General features: G+C 50.1%; 5 protein-coding genes across 5 annotated transcripts; 2 read left to right on the top strand and 3 right to left on the bottom strand.

The window, feature by feature from the left end:
- Positions 1 to 3887: 3887 nt before the first annotated feature.
- Positions 3888 to 4771, bottom strand: PHYSODRAFT_471631 (hypothetical protein; the record flags this gene model as incomplete). The annotated part of the gene is made up of 2 exons (XM_009519464.1): positions 3888 to 4222; positions 4672 to 4771. 2 exons carry the CDS (start codon positions 4769 to 4771, stop codon positions 3888 to 3890), a joined length of 435 nt encoding a protein of 144 aa, XP_009517759.1.
- Positions 4772 to 6343: 1572 nt separating this feature from the next.
- PHYSODRAFT_295265 (hypothetical protein) lies at positions 6344 to 6712 on the bottom strand (the record flags this gene model as incomplete). Its single annotated transcript, XM_009519465.1, has 1 exon — positions 6344 to 6712. One exon carries the CDS (start codon positions 6710 to 6712, stop codon positions 6344 to 6346), a length of 369 nt encoding a protein of 122 aa, XP_009517760.1.
- Positions 6713 to 6885: 173 nt separating this feature from the next.
- Positions 6886 to 7344, bottom strand: PHYSODRAFT_383679 (hypothetical protein; the record flags this gene model as incomplete). Its single annotated transcript, XM_009519466.1, has 2 exons — positions 6886 to 7182; positions 7264 to 7344. Coding segments are annotated over 2 exons (378 nt in total), but the record flags the coding sequence as incomplete, so codon positions are not given.
- Positions 7345 to 8309: 965 nt separating this feature from the next.
- Positions 8310 to 12502, top strand: PHYSODRAFT_310376 (hypothetical protein; the record flags this gene model as incomplete). The annotated part of the gene is made up of 10 exons (XM_009519467.1): positions 8310 to 8731; positions 8810 to 8952; positions 9019 to 9122; positions 9199 to 9311; positions 9390 to 9804; positions 9880 to 10135; positions 10203 to 10636; positions 10705 to 10764; positions 10822 to 12392; positions 12469 to 12502. 10 exons carry the CDS (start codon positions 8310 to 8312, stop codon positions 12500 to 12502), a joined length of 3552 nt encoding a protein of 1183 aa, XP_009517762.1.
- Positions 12503 to 13704: 1202 nt separating this feature from the next.
- On the top strand, positions 13705 to 16628 carry PHYSODRAFT_310377 (hypothetical protein; the record flags this gene model as incomplete). Its single annotated transcript, XM_009519468.1, has 7 exons — positions 13705 to 15093; positions 15343 to 15536; positions 15603 to 15828; positions 15906 to 16026; positions 16084 to 16199; positions 16284 to 16444; positions 16514 to 16628. 7 exons carry the CDS (start codon positions 13705 to 13707, stop codon positions 16626 to 16628), a joined length of 2322 nt encoding a protein of 773 aa, XP_009517763.1.
- Positions 16629 to 16663: the final 35 nt, after the last annotated feature.

Here is a 16663-nt window from a genome sequence, read left to right on the forward strand (position 1 = left end):
GGGCACCTCAGTAAAGACTACGCGCTACGCCACGACGTCGGTTTGAAAGGCCACTCTAAAATGTATATAGGAACAACAAAGTAGCTATCCCTGCCTAATCGCAACCGGTGGGTCCAAAACATCTACAAGGATACATGATTTGCGCAGAACCATATACGAGTTATTAAGTAAGCCTGTGCAAATAGTTCCCTCATCTTTGCGTCTTGCAAGGTATATTGCCTACTGCAGTAGTAAAGTAGGCGGATATGCTTGTACCATAATAAAATTTGTTTCCTTTGCTCACTAGTACATGAACAACCGCGTGGTCAAGTTGACAGTGTCATTGAGGGGCAAAAAGGGATATTCTTTATGATCTGCGATATCTGGGACTTACCTGCGGTGAGTATTCAGCATTACCTCGATACTGATCGTTTGATTTTTACTGACTATCGTACTAAGGGTGGATTGCTAACTAGCGCCAAATAAACGCGGAGGGCGTTTCAAACTTGCGTACGATGCTGGCTCCATACAAAATTAGAGTTAGCCTTAACTCATTTATACGATTGAAGGGGTATAACAGAATATATCGAGTTCACAGGGGTATATGTTTTCAAAGGGGAATCGGCCACACCGTATACTGTCGAGACACCCCAGGAAGCGTTCGGTGAAACAAGAGATAATGGTAGCAATTCTTTGAACACTCATACCTTCTGATGCCAGGGTGCCAGTAGTACAAATTAACACACTGTGGTTGACTCTAGCAGCAATACTAGATCCGCACGGATAACCATAGTTCCGTTTTTGATTTTTTTTTGCACATCCTAGCAACCTATCAGACGTCGGGAGATGGCATAAAGGTGAGTTCTTTGACGCGCTCTTCTGGCGGCTGGAAGCCACAAATTATATCCTATTAACATGCATGGGTATGACGTTACGAAGCCCTATTGTTCTATTTGCTATGTACATTATCAACGTTTATATACTCTGACCTTGGTGATTTGGAACTCGTGCACGTGGATAAGACCCGCTGCAATTATTGTGCTTTTCTTCAATTCTGTCTAAACAAAGGCGTAAATCGTTGTTTCGTATTTTAACTTCATTGTTTACCATAACACAACGATCCTCACTTCTATATTATTGGAAGCCATTCTTTAGCAGGCTGTCGCTTAGGCTTCGATTATCGTTGGAATGGCGCAGTTGCTACTACCAATCCACGATTTTTCGTGTAAATCAAGCTTAAATCGAGCTTTTTGCTTGTGCATCGTAGGGCAAGCCGCTTATCCAATGATTATTCTAGTAGTGGACGTTGAATTAGCGTGCCTAATCCACTGATAGAATTGGTGAAAAGCACAATAGTATTTTTATTAACATAAGCATATGAGCATACCAAAGATCAATACAAATATGTTGAGCAACGATGATTCTGAGCTTCAAATCCCAGCTAGAAAAATAACCGAAGTCGCAAGATGTGAGCCAGTACTGTAAATGTGGGTGGACTGTACCTAGTATACCGGTAAGTTGGGCATTACTTTGACGTACCGGTGTTTTTCAAGCTAATCAGTATTTAAACAGTAGTGATGTCGAATTTTGTACCTCCACTTTACTGACTAGAGTAGGACAATATTTAGCAACTTGTTGATTTTAGAATTAGGACCCCTTGGTGTAGAGAGACTAATGTCTCTTAACCCAAGTAAAATTTAGAGGCCGCCACCTTCCTCTTGCTGGCGCTTCGGGCATTCCAGCTTCCCAGCATCCCAGAGGACAAGCGTGTAGGCTGGGGCGTTTGAAGGACGGAAAATCTTGATCTGTTGCTGCGGACAGTGAATGGGGTGGTCAACGCACTTAGCTCGTGATTGGTAAAAAAACATTTGTCGTATGTGAATGAGAAAAAAATAGTTGCTGCTGCAGGCATTGACTACCCCTATTGGGTACGAGTTAATTGCCAATCTGCTGTGGATGATGCCGTGGGGTGAGATTGTCGCGCGAATGGATCGTAAGGTAAATGGGGAAATTGTAAGGGCGCAATGTTCTGGGTTAAGTTTGCGCTCTTGTGATCCACGGCGGCTCGACGTAGGAGCGTGGGTCGTTTGGGTTGTACGGTGATTGAACAAGTCCAGGCCCTGTGCATTTGCAAAGAATTCCTGATTTATCCATCTAATCTGCCCATGTTTGACATGTTGTACGTACAACATGTATGATCCCTTTGTACGCATGCATCATCTAAGTGTCTTCGGCAGTCAACAAACTCGGGTAGCAAAATAAATACCTTTTACCAGCTAGTTCAAACTTTGCAGATCCCAAGCGTATGAGAGCAGCGTGCTGGAAGTCGAGGCGCTAATTGTTAACCGATTCACAAACACTTTTCATGCATCGTAGGTTATAGGGTACAATGTTAGCGCGGATTCACCATACAGTCAAACAGAGCATCATTACGCACGAAGTACATGGTCTAAGCGCACCTAAGGTGACTGGAGTGCCGTTGCATCCTGGGTTCATCTGCTCTGCAGGTGATATTTTCAACGTCAGCATTGGTCGGGCTATTTCTGCGTCACCCACACCAGGTCGGGCGTTGGTTACCCGCGGCGCTCGAGTACACCAAAGCTGTTCGCAGGCTCAACGACCACGTTATCTCCGACCGAGGCTGCTCGTAGGCTGCCTGTAAATCCATCCACAGCACTTGCGCCTTACTTTCTGTTAGCCTGTACAAGCACACACATAACCGATCTGTTAGAAGCGGTCGTATCCTGTAGGAGCCTGAGAACGTGCGTACTTGCGTAGATAACCTTCCGCTTCTTCGTGTTATCTGCTGTGTCTTCATCGACTCTTCGACCAGGTGGTGGGTCGAAGTCATCAACGGTACACAACTGTTTCGTAAAGCATTACTATTGAAAAGGGGGTGCCACCCTATGACATCGTGGTCCAATCGGGACATGTCCCATGACCGACTAGGTGGTCTAAGATGGTCCCATCTGGTCAAGTTTGTGTATTCGGGTCCCGGTCCAAGCCCACGAATGCCGGTCAAGCCCACGTCAGCAGGCACAGTAGAAAGTGAAACTGCTGTTGCAGCCATCATCGATTGAAACAAGTAGTTCGGAGCCCCACCATCGTGGTTGTCTGATAACGGTTCGCATTTTAAGAGTGGAGTGGTGGAGTTGTTGGCGGAGCGGCTTGATGCAAGCCATCTGTTTACCTCCGCATACTCACCCTGGATTAACGCCAGTAAATAATGATATCCTGCAGGTGCTGCGTGTCATGCTACTGGAGAGGAGGTTGGGCACCCATAACCGGGTGTAACTCTAGGCGATTAGCGGACAGATAAAGGATGTACCAGGTTAATTAAGACACACTGCAGTCGTGCTACCGCGCTTAAGAGAGCTATGCGTCGTGCGCCGCGAATATTAGTTGGTCCAGAAGTCGAGATGGACCTTTGCACAATTTGGGATTCGCAAGCACATCATTATTTTTTTAGCTCGCTCACTATGACGTTGCGCGCTTCAAAGTAAGTTGCGAAGTGACTTCATTTAGCAGTTAGACAAAACCTCCTAGCTACTTGTCTTACGAGCGCTTTTGCTCCGCAGCACCAACCACTGGCGCTGATTATGCAGTGCCGACGCGGCAGCGATTATGTAGATGTAGTGTTGACGCCGCACGTCCTACTGTCGGTGTCGGGCGGGCTGCGGCGTCGGCATTGTCCTTGCTCTGATGTGTCCGTTGTCTGGTACAATACTCGACACTGACCCCCCAAGACAACACCACCACCCTCAGAACACCTTCGTGTCACATTAAGAGAGCTTCCTTTTCTACAATCATGTAGCCATATCCCGTCGTATGCAAACGAGTTGAATTTGTAACACTCCAAAAAGATTGGCAATTTTTCAGCAACGGGCATGTCTTGGACCCCCAAACTACTACAGTAATTCGCCCACACTGTGCGCCTTGGCATACTTCGTCACTAGTGCCGGAACGGCACGCTTGTTTGAATGGGTAGGTTCCCAGGAGTTCTCGATAGACTGCAGTCCACGCCATGCTACCACCAGGCGCCGATGCGAAACCATGTCACGAGCCTCGAATATAATGTCCTGTAAGGACAGGTGCTCGCATATTTCGGCGGTCTCGTCGAAGTCTGCGTCATGGTAGAATTTCAGGCGTGAGCCGGGCACGTCATACGCAGCCCCCAGTGAGTAGATGGCGAATCCGAAACGATTACTATGTAGAGGGCCTTGGTTACCTGAAAAGGCCCAACCTAATGCCCAAGCAGTTGTCCTGTCGTCGTGTGTCTACACGCGATCAGAGGCCGTAGTCGCCTTCGGGAAATTCGCACACGGTGCCCTTGGAGCGCGCTATCTCCACCACACACTGCTGCTCGCGGCGGTTGCGAACGGTGCGATGCATTCCGGGCAGGTTACGCCAAAGCCCGTTGACCGCATTGCGTAGCTCAGCCTTCTCCATAGGCGGGCCCCGCAACATCTTCTTGGTGGGGGTGCAGCCACGGTGTCGAGCGTAGAAGTAGCTGATGGGCCTATAAAGAGCTCGATAGGGGTACAGTTGCCTAGTGATAGTACTGGGGTGTGGTTCCGATTCACCACAATGATAGGCATGGTCCCATGCACCTCGTGCTGCGTGCCCGTGATGAGGTGGCGGATGATGAACGAGTTCCGCTTCGCTTCAGCGACCGCAAAGGGGCCCACCTACGACCCAAGAGCTTTCGAGTAGGAAGTCGAGCGTCAATTCGTGACCACAACACGAAGTCACCAACCTCGAAATTGCAAATCACAGCGCGTTTTGCCGCCATCTCCTGTAGCCGCTTGGCTTCTTTAACGTCAACAACAGCGCGGTGCATCGCTGGTAGACTTGCCCTCAACTCGTTCATGAACGCGTCCACGTCTCCATCCAGCGTGAGCTCCACAGTGCTGGGACAACGATCGTATCCAGGGCGCTGAGAGGTGGCAGGCCGAGGAACAACTCAATCGGCGCGCGTCCGGCTAGCGATGCGACCTGGGTGTGGCTGAGATTAGCTTGTACCACAGGCAGCAGGTACGACCATTCCTTGTCACTCAGGCGAAATTCCATCAGCAAAGCCCGGATGACCTGCAGAATGTCGCGATTGATTCTTTCGACGGTGCCGTTCACCCACGGCGAGTATACCGGAGTGAAGTCCTGCGGGATCTATAATCTGGAGCACAGCGAGGCGAGGGTCTCGTCGAGGAAATGGACCCCTTGATCAGAGACCAGCACCTGTGGCTTGCCGTAGCGTTTGTACCAGTCCAGGAGTCCTGCTGCAGCAGTGCCGCTGTCGCAGTGCGGAGTAGGGAACAGCTCGCAGTAATGTGTCAATCGCGTCCTTGACCACCAGGATGTAGCGGTTTTCGCCGAAGGAATCACCCATCAAGAGAAAATCCCAGTGAACACCTTCATTGCGTGCCTTCGCCTCGTACGTTGGCCCCCACGGGCGCTGTACAAGCATGCCGCCCTTAAAGTGCTTACACAGCAGACACTTTTGGATAAACTCCTGCACCTTCTGGCCAAGCTTCTCGATGTGGAACCGATCGCGCAGCAGTATCGTCATTGGCCGCTCGCCCCGGTGACCCTGCGACCCGCCGTGAGCTATAACCATCAGTCTCTTGGCAAGCTCCGTCGCCTGAGACGGGATCCACAGCCTCTCATCGATAAGAATACAGCCGTCGTGCATGGTGAAATCCGAGGTCTTGAGCGAGTTCTTGAACTTCGCCTGCTGGCGTCGCACCTCGTCCTTGGTGGGCCAGACAAAGCCGTCATCCTGCAGCGGCCTCAGCTCGGAGACAGTCGGGGTGCCTCATGTCCGCACGGCACGAGCGGACACCAGCGTAGCCTCGGGCGCAGGCTGCTGTCCCCAGTGCGAGACGATGTCCGCCCACACATTGTCCTCGCCCGCGATGTGTTCGATACTGTACGGCAGCCCACAAATGCGCATGGCCCAGCGCTGCAGATTGTCCGCTTGAGCTCGGTCGATGGGTCAAAAATGAAAATCAGGTTTGCGTGGTCGCAGTAGATCTTGAAGCCTCCAGGTCGGAGGAGGAGATACTCCAGGTCTGAGCATGCATCCACTATTGGGAAAGCCTCTTTCTCCGCTATGGACCAATTTCGCTGCGAGCCTTTGAACATCCCGTTGCATGCGAACTGAAAACAGGTTGAACTGGATCGACGGAACATAATACACGTTCCGGAGCCATGATCTGTCTTCAAGGTCACTCTCTTACCTCCAATGCCCATGACATGGAGCTCATGCTTACCACCAACCTCCACAGCAGCAGAGATCGGGCAATAGTTTACTAGAGACTCCTTTGAATATGTCATGTGACGTGTGGCTGCTGAATCCAGAATCCACTCATTGGGATCTGTCTTCGCCGTAGCATCTAGCGTCAATAGACATCAGGGCTGACTCCGAGCTGGACCTCGAGTCATTGTCTGCTTTCGATACCATGGCTCGATCACCATCACTACGCTTGCGAAACTTAGATTTATCTCCACGCGAGTGTCGACCGTCACTTTCTTTATCATCACGACTTCGCTTTCGGTCCCCTTCTCGCTTACGGTCTTCATCTCGCTGGTAGTCTCGCTTTCGAGTAGGATCTCGGTCATCATCGTGGAAGTCCTTCCTAGTTCTGCATGGGAGTGGATGTCTCCACCCGTGCTCCTGCTTCTCGCGATATATGCGGCAATCACGGATGAAGTGGCCAGTGACGGCACTTCCCATCATCATCATCAGCGGTCCGCTTGTCACGAAAATAAAGCTGAGTCACTATGGGATTTGGCCTCTGAGCCACGGCCTTGTAGTTGATCTTGCCTCTTAACCTCCAAATATGAGCTATCCAGCAGCTCCACAAGCTTGTCAAACTCCAGCTCCGTGCTCTCTGCTAAAGAGTGCACCAAATACGTACGCAAAATATTCTCAAAAGTATCATTTAGTACCATCACTAAGATGTAGGGCTTAAGAGAATCTTGCAACGGCAGACCCATGTTCTCGAGCTTCGTGAAACCCTGTTTCAGCTCCTCGATGAACACTAGCAGGTTCGTACCCTTCTCATACTTCATCTCCATGACTGCACCGAGTTGATGCACGAAAGATAACTTGGTAGCACCTACAAACATCTTGCGCAGACGCTCGAGCACACCGAACGGCGTCGCTTCCTCCTCCACTGTCTTGGAGAGGTCCGGCGACAGCGTCTTGTCGATCTTCCAGCGCGCCTGCTCTCTCCACTGCATGTGCGTCTTGTACTTGTCTGGCTCCTCGGTCTGCGACGGCACGTCCTGCTTCTCGCAGAAGTCCTCCCACAAGCCCTTGGCGTCCAGCTTGAGCTTAAGCCGGCTGTACCAACCGTTGAAGTCGCTGTTCTTGTCTTCGAGCACAGGGACGGCATAGCTCCTCTCGTTTGATCTCTTCTCCTCCATCTTGCTGGCTGGGAGGGCTGGTCGGCAGCTAGAATCTCCTTCGAGTCTTTGGCCCAGAACCACTTGCGAGCTAGGGGGCAAAAGACGATATATTACTCAGGTTACGGTTTTCTTTCTGAGGGTACTAACGGTTGTACCCCGAGCAGCATCATTGCTACAGCGTGACTATCACGCTCTCCGCAAGTGCCCCACCTGATGCATCTCGGAGGCAGGTACATTGCACTGCACTGGCATGACGCGCAAAGCGTCTCTGTGCTTCTCAAATGCAACTCGCGGTAGCGGCTTCGTGAACACGTCCGCCACGTTGTCTGCGCTAGAAACCTTCTGCACTTCAATCTCGTGACTGTCTTGCTTCTCACGGATGAAGTGATGTCTGATATCTATGTGCTTGGTTCTTGAGTGAAACTCAGGATTCTTGGCTACCTTCAACGCACTCTCTCAGGATGTTTCCCATCCTATCCCATACAATCTCTATAGAATGCCTAATTAAAGATTGAGAATACTGCCTTATTTAGTTCAATGAGGTCCAAAACCTCATTGATAGCAGAGATATATTCCGTCACTGGCAACATAGGTTGAAGCCGTGTGAGGCTGGCTCGCGAGCTGATGTGCCGGCACATCGCAGTTCTGCGCAGCGTAGCTCATTGCTAGACATCCTTTCTAACTTACTCACCGCACCTCGCCCCGAAAGCCCAATTCCCCCATACTGGAAATAAAAGCCAAGCATTTTTTAACCTGTGGTCAAGCAATGTGGCCGGCGTCTTTGGGGAGACCATAGCATACTTGGTTCAAGCTGAGCCCATGCTCGAACGATTACTATTTCTATTCAAGGAGTCATTTCGAAGAGTCACATCGCCGTATCCGGCGTGGCTCGTCAATTCCAGTCGCAATCCAAGGTCGGCATGCGTGCCGCGATGAAGGACAGCGGGGCGGACGATCTCCATACGCTGCAGGAGGAGCTGAAAAGGCTCGGTATCAGTGTCGTCTCGGGTCGCCAAGACACCGTCATCTCTGTGAAGATCAAGGGTCTGGCCGGTCGAGCGCTTTTACGCGGACTTCGACTAGCCGACCAACTGCTGCAAGAGAAGATCAAACAGGCACTAAGAACCTGCACAGATCCAGCCACAAAGCTCTTCACGGATCCGACCTTCGGACCGGGTAATAGCGACCCAGACGGGGCTGCAGCGATCTGCAAAGCTGGTGCTGTGGTTTCTGCCAAGGGCGGCTCGCAGCATCAGGCGAAGGTTCTCGGTTTGCTTCAGCGTGGGAAGATTCGATGGGAACGACCCATTTACGCGCTGGAGAACGATGAAAATGACAACAGGTAAGATATCGCTGTAGTGTTGTTTTTTTATGTTATACTGCACATTACTGACGCTCAGTGTTATTCCATGATCTGCAGTCCGCAGGAAGAAGAGGAGGGGGAGGACTCTTACCCGATGGCATCGACTGACCACGTCTTCGCTTCGAATGCAACTCTGTTTGCTGATGGGGTGTCTTCGGGAGATGTAATCCAAGGAAACCTGGGGGACTGCTGGTTTTTGAGTAAGTGGGTGGAATTTTAATTCAGGGGGAAATTGTAGTTGATACGACTCGTGTTACTGCGTGTAGGTGCGTTGAGTGTGGTCGCTACGAGATCAGATTTACTGGAGCAAACCTTCTGGCGCAGCGATCAGCACAAGTCTAAGGGGTTGTTTGTGTGCAAGTTCATGAAGGTTCGTGATGCTTCTCAATTTGCTATGTTCTTTAAACAATTCCATTAACTCCGGCGATCACGCTCCAATTTCTCAGAACTTTGTCTGGAACTACGTCCTAATTGACGACCGCCTCCCAGTGTTCGGGTTCACCGACAAGAAAGCGGGAAAACCTTACTTCGCTCGCTGTCGAAATCCGAACGAGCTTTGGTAAGCACACGCGTTAAACTGTCGCTTCAGCTACTAAAATCTTCTAACCCCACGATATTTGCTCTCTCGCGCTAACAGGGTCTCTCTGCTGGAGAAGGCTTACGCGAAACTTCACGGAAGCTATGAGGCGTTGATCGGTGGCTTCGTTGACTGCGCTTTGAATGACTTGACTGGGATGTGCTCGGAGCAGGTCATTCTGAAAGAAGGATTCCCTGGTTTTGGTGAGAATCCATATATTCCCGCCAAGCCACAGCAAAAGCACGGGGACCCATTCTGGGAGAAACTTACACGATACAAACAGTCCGGGACACTAATGGGGTGCTCCATCCAGCCTCCTGTAACAGCGAAGGATGTCGCTGTGGAATCCAGTGCAGGAAATGGTCTGTACTTCAAGCACGCGTACGCTCTTGTGGATGTAGCCGAGATTAAAACTACCAAAGGTGAATCGGTTCGGCTGGTAAAACTCCGAAACCCGTGGGGAATGGGAGAATGGGTAAGATGCACCAGTTGGGGAGGCTATATTCTATATTCCTAAGCGAGTGTAATAACCGTGCTTGCTTTCCCCTAGACTGGACCATGGTCGGATTCAAGTGAGGAACGGGCGCAAAATGAGGATGCAATTGAGAAGTTCTTTAAAATTCTGAAGCGAAGAGTTGGTGCCAACGCTGAGAAGCGGGTGTTTATGACGATCAATGCCCAACAAAAAGTTGGCGCAGATGAAATTTCCCAAGAAGAAGTCGTTGAGATCAACGCTAATGATGGGACTTTCTTCATGTCCTACGACGCTTGGATGCAGTCGTTTACACACTTTTTTGCCGGCATAGGTAAGTTATCTTGACTTTTAGAGCATCATTGCTCCGTAATTCGGTGGCTAACCAACGCAATCATCAGATTTTCCTGATGCTTGGCATGGTCGGCGCTCAGAGGGGAGTTGGAATGAAGCAAACTGTGGTGGCAACACTACAAAAAGCACGTGGATCAATAATCCACATTTTGAACTGGTGCTTGATCAGCGCGCCCGTATTTTTGCTTCCTTGAGCCAGGAGGACCCTCGTGGTAGTGAAAACCTCAAGATTGTTCCTGTCGGCTTTCATATCTGCTCACTCAGCCCCACCGGGAACGACCCCAATAAGTTCGAGATTAGAGAACCCTCGAAGAAGCTGGATGCGTACTATCGACTGTACAAGCCAGCAGACCGAGAAAGTTTTCAGACCGGCAAGCGGCCGGAGCACCTTCCACCTGCGATTATACCTGGAACTGTGATTCCGGGTATTGACGACGATGGCGTGCCCCAAGCAGAGTATACGTTCAAGCAAGCCGTATCGGTGAGTCTATTCGTTTGTATTCATACCGTTGTGTGCTTTCTTCGTGACCACTGAGCTCTTATGTCTAGGTTGAAGCTACTATGGAGCCAGGCAGATACTGCATTATTCCCAGCATGTACATGAGAACGGTACGCATAGTAATTGTGCTGTGAAGTCTGCATATAATCTAACGGGAGCTTGAACAGGACAAAGCCACCGGAAATACCAATGTTGGGAACTTTTGGCTCTCGGTGTACTCAGACAAGCCTTCTTTTCGTTTAGAAGGCGGAGAGAAAATTGTCGAGGAAGAGGAAGGAGACGAAGAGTCTCAAAGCAATGGTGAGGCCTCTCGCAAAACCTCGAGTGTCGTACCTGCCCCTCTTGACAAAGGGTTATCCACCGCAAGCTCAAGCAAAAAGTCGGATAGGATTACAGCTACGGGAAATGCGCTTGCGGCTGAAAGGAGACGCAAGTTCGAGAATGAAAAGGAGGAGTTGCTGAGGCAGGCGAAGCGCTTTGGAATCGGACTGCGAGAGCTGCGAACGGAATTTGCTAAGACACCGAGGGTCCAGAAAGCAGAATGCCGACAGAAATTACAGAGGCTTGGCTTCAATATTGCAAGTTGGGACGACGAGAAAATTGGGTTACTCTTTGGAGAAGAAGATGGGGTGGCTACCGGGGCGATTCACACAGACAAAATCCTCAAGTTATTCACGCCTGATATTCAAGAAGAGAAGATGGCTTGTGAGCTTCCGGATATGGAGGAAGACGGAGACGACACCGATAACATCCATCGAGAGGGAATTCTTGAGATCGAAGTCCACGGTGCCAGTGGCCTCGCAGTCTGCGAAGCGCGACGAACTATCGTCCAGAGGAAGGTTCAAATCCTAGCTCCTGAGTTTTCATCGTCCCATAACGCCCTTCGACGAAGGATAGCGCTTGAAATTTTTGAACGGGACCCCGCAATGGCTTGGCATCTTCGTCATTTTGCCCGACAGTCTGCGCTGCTGGCAAGGACTCGTTACGCCCAACCGGAAAAGATTCGGGATGCATCTACACGCTCACCACCACTACTGAACTCATCCTCTGTGGCAAACTTTTACGATATGCTGGAAAAAGAGTACGCCGCTCGGCTTCTCTCTCGAACAAACACACCGGACGAAGTCGAGTTTGATATTCACGTCAGCCGAACGCCAACGTATTCCAGGAGAGAAGGGGCCTCGTATTTCCCAGCATTATCACCCAAGGGGTCCCCTAGTGTGATAATGAGTCTACCCTCTTCAAATGCGGTAGACTTGCACAAGAATAACCGGATCCGAGACCTCGAGGCCAAGCGATCAGCCAAGTTAGCGTTATTGCTTCAGCACAAGCAACAGGCACTAGGTGATGCGGAGAAAACGTCGGCGTTACCGCGGTTGATTGGAGGGAGGAAGAGTGGCTCGAGTCACGTGGACTGCATCGACTGTGGCGTGCGGGTCCTTGTCGGGGGGCGCGGAGACCACCAATCTGCAGCTTTGGCTGAAAGTGGCAGCTGTCCATGCAATGGTGCGAACTGCGTGAACGTATTTTGCTCTACCTGCTACTCCTTGCTTCCCACCAAAAGCAAACTATGTGAGGAGTGCTTCCAGCATGAAATATTTTCTGAAGAAGCCTCCGGCGAGCAGTTGCGAGTGGTTCTGATCGAGAAAATCGGTGGATCGGACCAGCAACGAGCGCATTTGGATGAAGTTTTCAGCTCATTTGATGCGGATGGATCGGGGTCATTAAACCCGCTGGAGTTTGAGAAAATGCTGGAGCGTTTACGTATTGAGCCTGCGCTCACCCAAGGACAGAAAGCGTTCCTTGTTGACCAGTTCGATGCGAATGGAGACGGCGAGATCAGTCTGAAGGAGTTTAGGCACTGGATATTGCGAGACCGCGTATGGGAAGAACCTCCCCAAGTTCTATCAACAGCCCGAGAAGTTAAGGCCCAGAACGCGTCCGAAGTGTTTGATGCTGTCATTGTCCCATTATGCAACGAACTTGTGGACAGAGCGTTCGACGCTCACATGTTTAGCCAGACGGTCGGGTCTTGGTCACGCTCGATCAATTCGACAACGGACGTTCAAACACTCCAGTCCTCAAATGCTGCTGAAACTGGGGATATCGTATTCCAACGAGTTGTGAGTTTAAACATTGCCACCGGAGCCTCTACAATTGCTGTTGAAAAGGTGTTTGAACAGGTGGACGGTGACAGAAGCGGATACATCGACCAGTTTGAGTTCATAGAGCTGCTATCTGCACTGGGGATGCACCTCAATTTTGAAGATGCAACGCTACTGATGAACCGGTTGGGTGCGATATCAACGGGAGGGAGAATTGCCATTGAGCGGTCCGTATTCTTGTCGTATGCCGAGCAAATGACGGCTAAAGGCTCTGGGGGAGGACGGCGAGCGAGTCTCAAAGATATTGTGATTCGCCTGGATGCACTTACTGGAAATGGAGCGAACACACGTGAAGTTGTTCAATCTGAACTGCAGCAGCTTCATGAAAATATCAGCCACAAGGAGCTACTGACGATTTGCAAAGCTCTTGACGACAAAGCTGCGATTGCTATCGCTGTTGATGATTTGCGATCTTTGGCCTTGAATTTATCCTTTGATTATGAAACACCGCCGCAAGCCGGTGAAGGCACCGACCAGGTTGACAACATTAAGTCAAGTGGCGACTTTCTGGCTAAAGTGCTTCTTCAGGAATCAAGAGGCTTCATGAAGCATTTAAGAGACTTCGACGTATCTTCTTTTTGTGGTGAGCTCTCAGCCCATTTACAAAAACGCAGTGGGACGCTCAGCACCAAAAGTATTTGGCGCAGCGCATTCGGCATTGACACCGCAAATGTGATCCACGTAAGCGACTTCATTTCCGGTGTCTTAAGGACGGGGTTTCTCATAAACAGACCCGCAACTGGTGGAACTTCTCACAATGATCGCCTTCTTACGCAGCTACTGCTTTCGCTTGCAGTCGATGCAGTGCGAGTGGATTGCCAAGTGCCACAGGGCAGCTCTGTATTAATCGATCCTGTGGTTGGCTTCAACTTGTTCAGGCTAATCATGAGACTCCAGAAGATTCAAGAAATTGAGCTTCGATTTAATCACGCTCTCGCCAACTTCTTGCAGCTTTGTCACGGTGAGCAGCAACATCTCGTGACTGCGGCAGTAGACTCGAAAAGGGACCTTATCATTCGAGCTCGAGATCCTGTTTTCAAGTTTTGCGCTGATTTTGTATTCCACGAAAACGAGTACGACTACCACAACTTAGTAGCTCAGTTTGGCTTCAACGACTTCGCGCGTCGTGTCGAAGAAACTCATGAAATTTCCCGCGAGTTGACATTCGCCAAATCCCCTCATGGTCTCATTACAAGTGAATTCTACCCGGACCTGAACAACTCAATTCTCACAATTATTGGGCGTATTCGAGTGGACTATCGACGTCGGAATACTGCAACTACCTCACATTCTTCAAGGCTGCATGTACTGAACCTTTCGCTGGTGGAGAGTGACTCTTTCGTAGCCACGCTGCGTAGTTTACTCTCTCAGGTCGAGTTACCGTTCTTCTGGTCGGTATCACCTCTCAGCTTGGTGCTCTCTATTGACAGTGAATACTTAGACCAGCAAGGCAAGACCAGTTTCCAGCAGCTAGTCGCAGATACGCTATCTCTGTATGGGTCGCAACTACCTCCACCACTGCGGGCACTAGCTACGTTTGTATCCCACACCGCGTCGTCTCTATTGGTGCGATACGAAGTTGTTGGTAGACATACCAATGTGGAGACAAGCTGGCAAGAATTCCAAGAGTTTGTTGCAGGACATCAGAACGCGTATGCCGTAATGGAGCTGCATCCCCAAGGGTCTTTGTTTACAACGTGCGTGGCTCGCGCAAGTGGCTCTGGAGCAGTGCAATGGAACTTCAAAGCTCAAGTCAAGCTCGAAGAACCGAAGCTTTGCGACCAGCGTATCGACCGCCCCGTGGTATTCACTGATACCGTCAAAGTTTCCCGTATCCCGGACAGTACTCCAACGACAGAGAGTATCAACTTTATTGTCACGGATAGTGGTGGAATCCCCGGGCACTTTGTGGTGGTTAGTGTGCGTCGAGCACTTCCCTCTGGACCCGAGTCCCCAAAGCCAAGGCTGTATTGTACAGCGTATGATCCCTTAACTTCTTGCGATTATGCTGTGGAAGGGTATCCGCAAGATTGGTCTGTCGACTTCTTCGACGTTACTGTAAACCCTTCGTTTGAAAACAAGTGGCGAGCAATGCTTCAGACTATGCGGCTTGGGGCAACGATCACTCCTAAGCTTTCTATCACGGTTTTCAACAAGAAGCCTAAGACGGATAAACTGATTGGAGAGTGCGAAGTCTCCGTCGGGTCTGCCATCATTCTGGAAGGCCATATCTTCGAGGAACGCATCGCGCTTCGTCCGCCGCAATCTACGGCGGCCTCATCATCATCAACAACACCTGCAACTGCTGGTGTGACTGCGTTGACCTTCCGCTTTGATGTGAAAAAGTCACCAACGTTTGTGGATGATTCGGCGACTAGAGAGAAAAGTTTATATTCGCAGGGGACTGGGTCGCCGGTGCCAATAAAACTCGGGGCGCAGTATTTGGCAGGAGAGATAGTAACTCCACGACTCGAGCCACCAGTCAAGGATGTCAAGGAGGACAGTGACGACAGGTTGAACCAGCTTCGAGCCTCCATTGTTTCCATTGAGCAGTCGAAACTCGAAGCTCAAGAGCAAGTTAGACAGCTCAAGGCTCAAGTACAGCAACTTTCGTATGCATCAAACAAATCGTCAGAAGACACAGCAGAGAGATGGAAGCGAAGACTCGAGCAGGCGAGGCAAGAGCAGTTTGCAGCTGAGGAACAACATGCTGCTAGGTACGTGAAGAGCTTTTACAGTGTCATGATGTGGTGGAACTCATATTTTGTTGCATAATAATCCAGACTAGCTGCTCTCCAAGAAGAAATTCGACACTTGGCCGAGGAAAATGAAAAGCAGAGAAATGCACCTCGCGAAGCGACAAATTTGAAGGATTGTCGACTGTCAGCCGAGGCGTCAGCGCATGATATCCTCTCAGCCATGAGGGGAATTCTGACTAATCGATGCTCTGAGCGGCCGTACAATAGCTTGAAGAAGGCTTTAGCCGCTGAAGCTGAGGTTCCTGGGAAGGTACGAAGGTTTGTACTTAAGTATCAACTTTGATGCAGTGTCTTGAAACTCACGTGTCTTATCTGTTTGCTTGCCAGGTAACGTTTGCTGTATTCAACGACGTACTCAGAGACTTTGGACTTGCCCTTTCGTTGGAGCATCGATCGACTCTCTCGAGTCTCTTTGACCCTGAAATGGTCGGCCGCATCAGCATCGAAGGTAGATTTGCTTATCTTGCGTACATTTGAACAGCAACGTGCTAACGATTTCTTGTAGACTTCTTCATTAAGCTCTGTGGCGATGCTGAAGCGTACGAACAGGTCCGAACGCCACGACCCCAGTCCCCGGCACCAGAGCCTATTCCAATTGACCCAGAGCCGATTGTCTTCACGGTAAAGCTCACTTTTACTGGCTCACTTACAAACGTTGCTAACCATACCGTTAATTGTTACTAGCCGTCTCCACCTCCTGTCCAGAGGCCGGTATCTCCCATTGCGTCCCCCATACGACCCTCAGGTCCCCGATCAAAGATGAGCTGGCAAGACATAAAAAAGTTCCTTGTGCTCAACCTACCGGAAGGTTGGGAAACGCGGTTCACGGAAAAGGGGAGACCCTACTTCTGCAATCATGCCAACCGGTACGTTCGATCTCATCAAGGTTATAGCTGGATTATTCACTGTGCTGAGTACGCTGTGTTCTCTAACAGATCCACGCAATGGAAACACCCGCGTCCAGAGATTGAGACGATCTTCAGTGAGTGGGTCCAGGAGAACGGAGCGTATTTCAACAGGAAATCTACATCAGCACGTGCTTCCAAGTGAAAGTGCATACTACTAAAGAGTACGCAAACGACGGG

The sequence above is a fragment of the Phytophthora sojae genome (assembly GCF_000149755.1).
Source record: "Phytophthora sojae unplaced genomic scaffold PHYSOscaffold_1, whole genome shotgun sequence".
Lineage (NCBI taxonomy): Eukaryota > Oomycota > Peronosporomycetes > Peronosporales > Peronosporaceae > Phytophthora > Phytophthora sojae.